General features: G+C 48.8%; 1 protein-coding gene across 2 annotated transcripts; it reads left to right on the top strand.

The window, feature by feature from the left end:
* Positions 1-726: 726 nt before the first annotated feature.
* On the top strand, positions 727-10,314 carry PRAME (preferentially expressed antigen in melanoma). 2 transcript variants are annotated; one of them, XM_030815952.1, is made up of 5 exons: positions 727-777; positions 1,390-1,487; positions 7,171-7,493; positions 7,922-8,530; positions 9,616-10,239. In XM_030815952.1, the coding sequence occupies exons 2-5, from the start codon at positions 1,467-1,469 to the stop codon at positions 10,190-10,192; spliced, it is 1,530 nt and encodes a 509-aa protein (XP_030671812.1). In that variant the 5' UTR covers positions 727-777; positions 1,390-1,466; the 3' UTR covers positions 10,193-10,239. The 2 variants fall into 2 exon arrangements, with proteins under 2 accessions (XP_030671812.1, XP_030671813.1); XM_030815953.1 differs by lacking the exons at positions 727-777; positions 1,390-1,487 and adding an exon at positions 2,384-2,469 and having other exon boundaries at positions 9,616-10,314.
* The last annotated feature ends 347 nt before the right edge of the window (positions 10,315-10,661 follow it).

The following is a 10,661-nucleotide window of genomic DNA, read 5'->3' on the forward strand; positions in this document are numbered from 1 at the left end:
CCCCCCCCCGCCTTCTGTCTCCCTTCCCCCATCCCCACCCCTCCCCCGCCTTCTGTCTTCCTTCCCCCATCCCCACCCCTCCCCCACCCTCTGTCTCCGTTCCTCCATCCCCACCCCTCCCCCACCCTCTGTCTCCGTTCCTAATCCCCACGCCTCCACCACTCTGTTTCCCTTCCCCCATCCCGACCCCTCCCCCACCCTGTCTCCCCTCCTCCATCCCCACCCCCCCACCTGTCTCCCTTCCCCCATGCCCACCCCTCCCCCACTCTGTCTCTTCCCCCACGCCCACCCCTCCTCCACTCTGTTCCCCCACGCCCACCCCTCCCCCATTCTCTCTTCCCCCATGCCCACCCCTCCCCCACCCTGTCTCCCTTCCCCCATTCCTAACCCTCCCCCCGCCCCCTCCTTCCCCACCCCACCTCCCCTCCTTCCTCACCCCCATCTCCTCCCCACCCACTGTCTCCTCTGCTCCCCAACCCCATCTCCCCTTTTCCCCTCCTCCCGCTCCCTTCTCCTCTGCCCCTTCCCCCACTGCCCCTCCTCCTCCCAGTCCTTGAAAACAAGCCCCTCTCGACTCTCTGGGCGACCTCACTGGATCTCGTGAGATTTTGCCCTGGAAGGACTGAGAAACGGGGATTGGTCAGACCAGGCTGCTCGCCCCTCTCTCCACCCCCCGCCCCCCCCCCCCCACGCAGCGGCTAGGGCGCTTAGCTGAGCCATCGTCTCGTTCTTTCCTTCCAGCAACGTCGCGGCGTGGCGAACTCTCTGAGGAAAAACGTAAGTTCGAGCCCTGATTCCTCCGCTTTCCCGCAGGGTGACCTTAGGCTTATGCCCCGGCACCACCCCTGTCCCAGGTCCCTGTGTTCTCTCTGGAAATGGGTTGAAGACCGAAGAAAATAATATGCGCCACTTGGGTCACCCCTGGCGGCCTGCCCCGAAAAATTGGCCACAGTTGAGGAGTTTTGGCTGTAAGGATGCCTTGAACCGAGGCGGCGGTGCTCATGGTTGGAGCTCTCCAGGGTGGGTGCGCATTTGTAATGCGGTGGATGCTCTGGGACTCGGCCCTTCTGAAGGTGCTGGGGGTTGGGGACGGCCCAGGCAGTGGCATAGGCGTCCTAGGAAGGCGGGAACAGAGGCAGAAATGTCGCTGCAAGACCGTAGTCAGGGTCCTTGACCACATGGTCTGTTATTCCTCCTACCCCCCTGGTTCACCCCAGGAGACACTGGTGCTCAGGTTTGGAGCTAGAGATTTGCACTGAAAGGGCGGGATTAAGTCGCCAGTTGTCAGTTTCCTCAGCAGTATTTGCGGAGGTTTTCACAGGAGGCCGTTGCTTCGTAAATATTATACATGTATCCTTCTTTTTGGAGCATTTTGATTATTACTCTCAGACGTGCGTGGAAACAAGTGACTGAGACCTAGAAATCCAAGCGTTGGAGGTCCTGAGGCCAGCCTAAGTCACTTCAAAATGGAACGAAGACGTTTGCGGGTAAGAAGGCCCCCTGAGCTGTCTGAGGTGCTCAGAGAAGCCCTGTTCCCTTCTGTCCTTGTCACTCGAGCCAGATGGGAGCTGCATCCTGAGGTCCCTCACAGTAGATGAAGAGGCAGGAGCCGCTTTTATTGTTTCTGGTCATTTCCCCAAAAGAGCATTTCACTCCCCTTGCTGTCTTTGTATGAGAATCAACCCTAGGGCCGGGCGCGGTGGCTCATGCCTGTGATCCCAGCACTTTGGGAGGCTGAGGTGGGCGGATCACCAGGTCAGGAGATTGAGACCATTCCTGGCTAACACTGTGAACCCTGTGTCTACTAAAAGTACAAAAATTAGCCGGATGTGGTGGCATGCGCCTATAGTCCTCCCAGCTACTCAAGTGGCTGAGGCAGGAGAATCGCTTGAACCCAGGAGGCCAAGGTTGCAGTGAGCCAAGATCATGCCACTGCACTCCAGCCTGGTGACAGAGCGAGACTCCATCTCCAAAGAAAAAAATTAACCCTAGGCTGGGCGTGGTGGCTAATGCATGTAATCCCAATCTCAGTCCTATGGGAGGCCGAGGCGGGTGGATCATCTGAGGTCAGGAGTTCAAGACTAGCCTGGCCAAAATGGTGAAATCCTGTCTCTACTAAAAATAGAAAAAAAATTAGCTGGGCGTGGTGGCCTACACCTGTAGTCCCAGCCACTCCGGAGGCTGAGGCAGGAGCAGGAGAATCGCTTGAACCCAGGAGGTGGAGGTTGCAGTGAGCCAAGATGGTGCCAGTGCACTCTAGCCTGGGTGACAAGAGTGAAACTCCTTCTCAAAACAAAACAAAACAAAAAATCCTAATGTATTGTGGACTTTATTGCCAAAGCCACAGTTACATTCAGAACCTTTCCCCGGGGTAATCAGATGCCGAAGCCCACACTTCGGAGTGGTGTCAGAGAACATGAGCTCAGGGAGGCTTTGATCTCACTGCCCCATGGGCTTAGGCCATTAGGGGTAAGTGTCAGTCTTGGGAAGTGAGCAACAAGATTGCACTGCCTTATCCTTGGGTGCCACCTGGGGAGATCAGGGAGGACATGCAACCTGGGTTGAAGCCGGGAGACTTGTGCTGGAACCAAAGGCTCAAGGATGACCCTGTGCATTGTACTGTGGGACCGTGCTTGAGTGCTGTTGGTATCCACACACCTGTATCGGGTGCTGTTGGTATCCACACACCTGTAATCCCAGCATTTGGGAGGCTGAAATGGGTGGATCACTTGAGCCCAGGAGTTCAAGACCAGCCTGGGAAACATAGTAAGACCCTGTGTCTAAAAAAGAAAAAGAGGCTGGGCACGGTGGCTCACGCCTGTAATTTCAACACTTTGGGAGGCCTAGGTGGGCAGATCACTTGAGGTCAGGAGTTTGAGACCAGCCTGGCCAATATGGTGAAACCCTGTCTCTACTAAAAATACAAAAAAAATAGCCGTGTGTGGGGGCGTGTGCCTGTAATCACAGCTACTCAGGAGGCTGAGGCAGGAGAATCGTTTGAACCCAGAAGGCGGAGGTTGCAGTGAGCCAAGATTGCGCCATTGCACTCCAAAAAAAAGACCTGACGGATCTGGTGCAGATACTTTGGGGATCCCCACTGGGATTCTATGACTAGAGAGGAGGGTGCAGACCACCCCCCTGATGAGCTCAGAGGCCACTCTGGCCTGCGCAGCCCACAAGGACCATAAGAACCAGTATACAGGACATGCAGAAATGTTTCCCCAATTCATGCCTGGACCCTAGGAGTCATGCTGGGCCCCAGTCTTTTCACTCCTCCCTTACACTGGGAGGAAGGACAGCACCTTTGTGCATATGTGCCCCTGGTGCTGCTTCCTCCAGTGCCACTGGACAAACTGGCAGCGTGAAGCTGAACAGAGGAGTGTCACTGCCTCACAGGGAGATTGCACAACTCACACTTGATCGCGGTTCCTCCTCCTCCCTTGGATCTCCTGGAAGCGGGGATCCCATAGAAGCTTCCCTAACTGTTGGACTTACTTAGTTTTCCTGTTTTTCCATGGTTTATATGAAGCTTATCAGCCCTTTCTAACACTTAGATTGATAGGGAGGGAAATGAAAATCTTTCTAAACTCCTCACATAAGGGCTACCAATTCCTGCTTGCCTGGAGCTGAGCAGGTTCTTCCCCAGACAAAGTCAAGGACTTACAAGCCTAACAATGAAAATGACAGTGAACTTTAGATTTCCTGTGAAGGCTATTTGGGGTAATGAATGAGAACTGCTGCGGCCTTTGCTGTGCCCAGTAGATGCTTGATAATTAGGGACATTGATAGTGACTTTTATTACTAATCTCAGTCTCCCGCAGCTGATAAGTAAAGATGATTGCCTGGGAATTAAAGGAAATGTAGAACAAATTGTAGTTTAACCCAGTTTTCACAAAAGCCATTTGGTGTTGAGGGTGAAAAGTAGGAGAAAGTAGTCTGCAGAGAGAGAACCAAAATGAAAAACATGCTTCAACGAATTACAGCCTCCTTACGCAGGCCACAGCAAACAAAGCCAGGCCCCAAGACATTCCAGCTGGACACTTGCCAGTAGAATATAAGAACTGTGGGGACTTCACAGTGCATGAGGCAGAGATGGCCTGGAGAATTCTTTGGGTGGAGAGGTTCTGAAACTTCAAAAGCACCAATGGGTGATCAGGCCCAGGATAGTAATCATCCCTAAGCAGATCCTTAAATGCCAAATGTAACTTCAATTTTTGTGACAGAAAATGTATTTGTGCACTGTGCCTAGCATGGAAAGAGAAAAATTGAGTCTAATTGATAGGCCTGATTGCATCTCGCTGACCAGAATCTCTGTACCTGAGAAGCTTAGGGGCAAGAAGGAACAGCTGTTTTCTTGAAGTGTGGAAATATTAGTAATACTTAGGAAGGGGCTGGCCATTGGAGATTATGTTTGTGGTAAAGGCCTGACCTGCTGCTTGTGAACAGCCCTGGTGTGGAAGAGGACACCTAACCATAAAGAGGTCTTCTGACAACTTCCTTAATGGCAGGGATGTGTGCTTTCGGCCCTTGTTTATTTCTCTCCCTGGCTCCAAGATTCCTAAGAAACCACAAGGTCTTTCAGACTTGAAAATGCTGTCCTAGGTTTGGTCACCAATATCACCCTCTATCCCACCTCTCCAGCCCACATTCCTAGATTTAATCTTGTCAAGGCTATTTGCCAAGAGGATCCTGACTTTCTGGGAGAAAACACCCTTTGCCTCTAGGGAAGGAGGAAGATTGAACTCCCTCCCTGCCTCAGTGATTACCTTGGCTTTACTGGAACTATCTTTCATCTTCCTTAGCCATTCCTCTTTTTAATTTCTCTACTCCATCCAGGCCAAAGTCTTTCAATTCCGCCCCCAAAAAAATCTATCTGTCTTTGTGGTAATCCACTCAGTCCCATTACAAATGCCCAGCCTTATTCTGACCAACTCCTAGTTGTAGTGTAATTTTGACCCACCTTCCTTCAGGACAGCCTTGACTTTCAAAGTCTGGAAGACCAGCCACCCCTCTGTTGTTCCTCCCTTTCTCCCTGAATAGGCATGTGATTTGCTGTGTTAGGGAACATGGGGTATAAGTGACAATTTGATACTTGGGGGTTGTTTGGGAGTGGGGAGGGGTAATGTCATGATGCTCTTCATAAAGCTATCTTAACTGGAAATTTGGGTAATTTTGATGTGGCCAAAAATTCCCCTAACAGTTATACTCTCTGGGTGGTTTTGTTCACTTTTTCTTTCCTTTTTGTAAATGGACATCCCATTCAATCAGTTGAACCTGAAGTAAGTAAAAAAACCCCATCAGGATGCACTGGCTGGAGATCCAGGAATGTAATTAGATTTGGCTCTCCCATTGGCAGCGTGGAATTGAAAGGGGAGGTATGCCCAGAAAGGCCTGTAATAGCCTCAGAGGGGCCAGAGGAGGGACCCAGAGGCCTTGGAGTCAATGTTGTGGTCCTCCCAGAGGTCTGGGCAGAAGGCTTCTGCACCACAGCTGGGTCTGGTGAGTCGGGAACCTCAGGCTATGGCCACTGCCTTCTACTGTCAGCCCAGGGTCTCCACGGGCCATGAGGGCCAATGCTGCTTAGATGGTTTTCCTTTTTCTTTCCTTACAAAGGAACAGGCTTTGTTCTTGCCTCTAAATGTAGTTTTGCCTTAATCCCAAACATTTTTCTTTGGTTATTGGATTGATTTCTTAATTGATACACAATAATCGTACATATTTATAGGATACATGTGAAATTTTAGTTTATGCATATATAGTGTGTAATGATCAAATTATGGTAATTAGTATAACCATTACCTGGAACATTTATTATTTATATTGAATCCCAAACATTTTGATTTCTGCCATTTTGTATATGTTAAAAATAATTTCTTAAATGGCTTTTTTTGTTTTGGAAAATAAAAGACATATAGTTTGAATTTTACTTTATTACAGTTTCAATAGTATGTGGCAAGCAATTATAATTTGCATCATTTATGATTTTTTAAATCAGTGATTTACTAGTTAGGCTTTTTTTTTAACTAAAAGGTTAAAAAATATTCCATTTTAACTAAAAGGTTAAAAAATATTCCATAGATTTTTTTCTTTGTCTTTTCAGATGCTTTGGAATTAAAGACATTTTTTTTTTTTTTTTTTTTTAATAGAGATGAGGTCTCCTTGTGTTGCCCAGGCTGGTCTTGAACTCCTGGGTTCAAGCCATTCTCCCACCTTGGCCTCCCAAAATGCTGGGATTACAGACATGAGCCACTGTGCTGGAGGGTGGAGGCTTTTTCAAGATATCTAGTATACAAGACGGTAACTGTAGTTAATAATGTATTGTATACATGAAAATTGCTAAGAGTACATTTCAGGTGTTCTCACCACACATATGTGAGATCATACATACGTTAATTAGCTTAAGGTACCCATTCTACAATGTATACATCTTTCAGAGCATCATATTGTACACCATAAATATACATAATTTTTGTTTCTCCATTTTAAAACTAATGTTTTGGGGAAAAAGAACCAAGCTTTGTTTTACTGTGAAGTGTTTGCTCCGCTGATTTCCATGTCAAAGTAGTAACTCTTAATACACGGAAAAGAAACACACTTAAAATACATGTCTCAGAATGTTTTTTTTTAATTTTACTTCCAATTGCTGTGTAACACTGTTGTGCTGCTTCTGTAGTTTCTCATTTAAAAATTTTTAGTGAAATATAATGGCATCCATTGTGCATTGTGTGTGTGTTCCTAATCTTTCCCATCTGGCTTATTTGTTGGAGCAGAGAAGGATGCTGTCCTGGGCTGTGTGACACTCCCATTTGAATTGCCTTTGAGTGATCATCAGAAACTTTTTCCCAAAATGAGCAGGGTCAGCTCTCAGGCTCCTTAGTTCTCACTTCCCAGGGGGACTAGAATTAAATAGAGTAGTGGGTAGATACAGGATGGGGCCAGTGGCCATCCTGTCCCCTCCTCTACACTTGATGAGATGTTCATCCTGATGCCAGCAGAGCTGTGGCTTTGTGGCCACCGAGTGCAGAGTGGAATCGGGGTCAACTGAGAACTCCCCTGCTGTTGCTAGCACAGTGACTTTGGCCCTAAGTTGGTCCCTCAGAAGGGTGAGGAAAAGATAGAGTTGCTTATGCTTGGGCTGAGAGGGATGCCATGTTCCCTCTGTTTCCTCAGGGTTCCATTCAGAGCCGATACATCAGCATGAGCGTGTGGACAGACCCACGGAGACTTGTGGAGCTGGCAGGGCAGAGCCTGCTGAAGGATGAGGCCCTGGCCATCGCCGCCCTGGAGTTGCTGCCCAGGGAGCTCTTCCCGCCACTCTTCATGGCAGCCTTTGACGGGAGACACAGCCAGACCCTGAAGGCAATGGTGCAGACCTGGCCCTTCACCTGCCTCCCTCTGGGAGTGTTGATGAAGGGACAACAGCTTCACCTGGAGACCTTCAAAGCTGTGCTTGATGGACTTGATGTGCTCCTTGCCCAGGAGGTTCGCCCCAGGTAAGGGTGACCTAGCAGCTTGGTGTGGGGCCCTGGGAACCTGAGCAGGATGCAGCTGGGGTCAGGGAGCATGGAGCGCCTAAGGCTGGGCCAGAGGCTCTGATGGTGCCAGCAAGGAAGTTCAGGGAGGCCTTGGGGCTACTGCAGGGGTCACTCTTGGAATGGGCTTCTGGACATGTGGCACTGATTAAAATGCAGAGGTGTCTGAAGGAACATGCACCTGCTTCCTCCTGGTGGGGTGGGAAGTGGGGACCAGGAAGGATCCCAGGAGCCTAGTGGGAAAGGAAGCAGCTGATGCCTAAAGTATGGAGTAAAAGTGCAGATCTAAGGTGGATGCCCGTTTGGTTCTTACCTACATTATGAGACTCATGGTCTTATCTTAAGTTGATCTTAAAGCATCTCAGCTAATTACCTGTTTTTCCCCACAGGAGGGGGAAACTTCAAGTGCTGGATTTACGGAAGAACTCTCATCAGGACTTCTGGACTGTATGGTCTGGAAACAGGGCCAGTCTGTACTCATTTCCAGAGCCAGAAGCAGCTCAGCTCATGACAAAGAAGCGAAAAGTAGATGGTTTGAGCACAGAGGCAGAGCAGCCCTTCATTCCAATAGAGGTGCTCGTAGACCTGTCCCTCAAGGAAGGTGCCTGTGATGAACTGTTCTCCTACCTCATTGAGAAAGTGAAGCGAAAGAAAAATGTACTACATCTGTGCTGTAAGAAGCTGAAGATTTTTGCAATGCCCTTGCAGAATATCAAGATGATCCTGAAAATGGTGCAGCTGGACTCTATTGAAGATTTGGAAGTGACTTGTACCTGGAAGCTACCCACCTTGGCAAAATTTTCTCATTACCTGGGCCAGATGATTAATCTGCGTAGACTCATCCTCTCCCACATCCATGTGTCTTCCTACATTTCCCCGGAGAAGGAAGAGCAGTATATCGCCCAGTTCACCTCTCAGTTCCTCAGCCTGCAGTGCCTGCAGGCTCTCTATGTGGACTCTTTATTTTTCCTTAGAGGCCGCCTGGATCAGTTGCTCAGGTGAGGGATGGTGAGGTTTCTCTACAGACCAGAGCAAGCCCTTCTTTATTGCAGTAAACAATAAAGGATATCTTGTATGTGCCAGCCACTGATAATGCAAGAGTGAGCAAGTCACTACCAGTTAACATGTCTTGTTCACTACTGTCCCCAAGCATGGTATCACATAACTACTACTCATAAGGGTTAGAGGTATACATTAGGATAGATGCTATTAACAGTGACTCCTTGTTAGAAAACTCTGTAATGGGAGGTTGGGGCCTGGCAAGGGTGCCTTTAGGCATTCTTCCTTAGGAAGTGATGCCTAAGATGATCAAAAAGAAGCAAGGAGGGCATTGAAGAAGGGAAAGTCCATCAAAGGTGAGATTTGAAATTGTAAGCTGTGTGCTCACCAGCTTCTCAAATGAGCTGCTGCCTCTAAACCTGCCTCAGATTTCCTGTCTGTAAAGGGTGATTTAGAATTACAGTTAAGGTAATAGGTGGGAAATGCAGGATTCTGGAGATGTGGGAGAAGGAACAAGAGAGAGGAATTGCAAAAATTGATAGGTGGTTTGCTGATGATACAGTCATCTAAGGTAGCTCTGCAGCCTGGGAACCCCCTTGGGATGTTGCTGACCTTGCCCCAGTTTGTCCTCTGTGAATACTCCCTAGTAGCTTCATTGGGCACAGAGATACAGGTGACTGGGGCCCAGGCAGTGGCAGAAGGAAGCCTGAGTTGAAAGAAAGTATTTTCGGTTGTATCTTTAAATACTAAAATTCACTGATGCCTTTCCTTGCTTGAGACATCAAATCAGGCTCTCTCAATTCAGTTCATGCTCACACCACCTAAGAGGTCTGTGTTGGACCCTGCCTCACAGATCAGCCAGGGGAGTGTTTGAGATCTTTGTTTACTTGACCCACTTATGCAGCAAATGATGGAGAAAGGACGAAACCTGAACTTGTACTCCTTGAATGCTCCTTTACAGCATGGCATCCTGGGGGTTAACCATCATCTGGAAGACTTTGGGTTTTGGTGAAATGGGCCTCTCTCCAGTCTCCCCACCCCACTGCCACCATTCCCCAGCACTAACTGCTTTGTCTATTTGCAGGCACGTGATGAACCCCTTGGAAACCCTCTCAATAACAAACTGCCGGCTTTTGGAAGGGGATGTGATGCATCTGTCCCAGAGCCCCAGCGTCAGTCAGCTAAGTGTCCTGAGTCTAAGTGGGGTCACACTGACCGATATAAGTCCCGAGCCCCTCCAAGCTCTGCTGGAGAGAGCCTCTGCCACCCTCCAGGACCTGGACTTTGATGAGTGTGGGATCATAGATGATCAGCTCCTTGTCCTCCTGCCTTCCCTGAGCCACTGCTCCCAGCTTACGACCTTAAGCTTCTGCGGGAATCCCATCTCCCTATCTGCCCTGCAGAGTCTCCTGCAGCACCTCATCGGGCTGAGCAATCTGACCCACGTGCTGTATCCTGTACCCCTGGAGAGTTACGAGGATGTCCATGGTACCCTCCACCTGGGGAGACTTGCCTATCTGCATGCCAGGCTCAGGGAGTTGCTGTGCGAGTTGGGGCGGCCCAGCATGGTCTGGCTTAGTGCCAACCCCTGTCCTCACTGTGGGGACAGAACCTTGTATGACCCAGAGCCCATCCTGTGCCCCTGTTTCATGCCTAACTAGCTGGGTGCACATATCAAATGCTTCATTCTGCATACTTGGACACTGAAGCCAGGATGTGCATGCATCTTGAAGCAACAAAGCAGCCACAGTTTCAGACAAATGTTCAGTGTGAGTGAGGAAAAAAAGGGGAAGTTGGAGGTAGGCAGATGTTGACTTGAGTTAATGGGATCTTTGGGGAGATACATCTTACAGAGTTAGAAATAGAATCTGAATTTCTAAAGGGAGATTCTGGCTTGGGAAGTACATGTAGGAGTTAATCCCTGTGTAGACTGTTGTAAAGAAACTGTTGAAAATAAAGAGAAGCAATGTGAAGCATCTGGTGTTTTGTAGTATATGAACCTGCTTTCCAAGTTAAACCTTAGGAAATCTCCAGTTGCTGATTAAATAAGACAACTGCTTATCCATGGTACTTACACCTTTAGGCTGGACAAGGTCCCAGCCCCCAGATCTCATGACACCATTCGTCTCT

The sequence above is a fragment of the Nomascus leucogenys genome, chromosome 7b, assembly GCF_006542625.1.
Source record: "Nomascus leucogenys isolate Asia chromosome 7b, Asia_NLE_v1, whole genome shotgun sequence".
NCBI classification, from domain to species: domain Eukaryota; kingdom Metazoa; phylum Chordata; class Mammalia; order Primates; family Hylobatidae; genus Nomascus; species Nomascus leucogenys.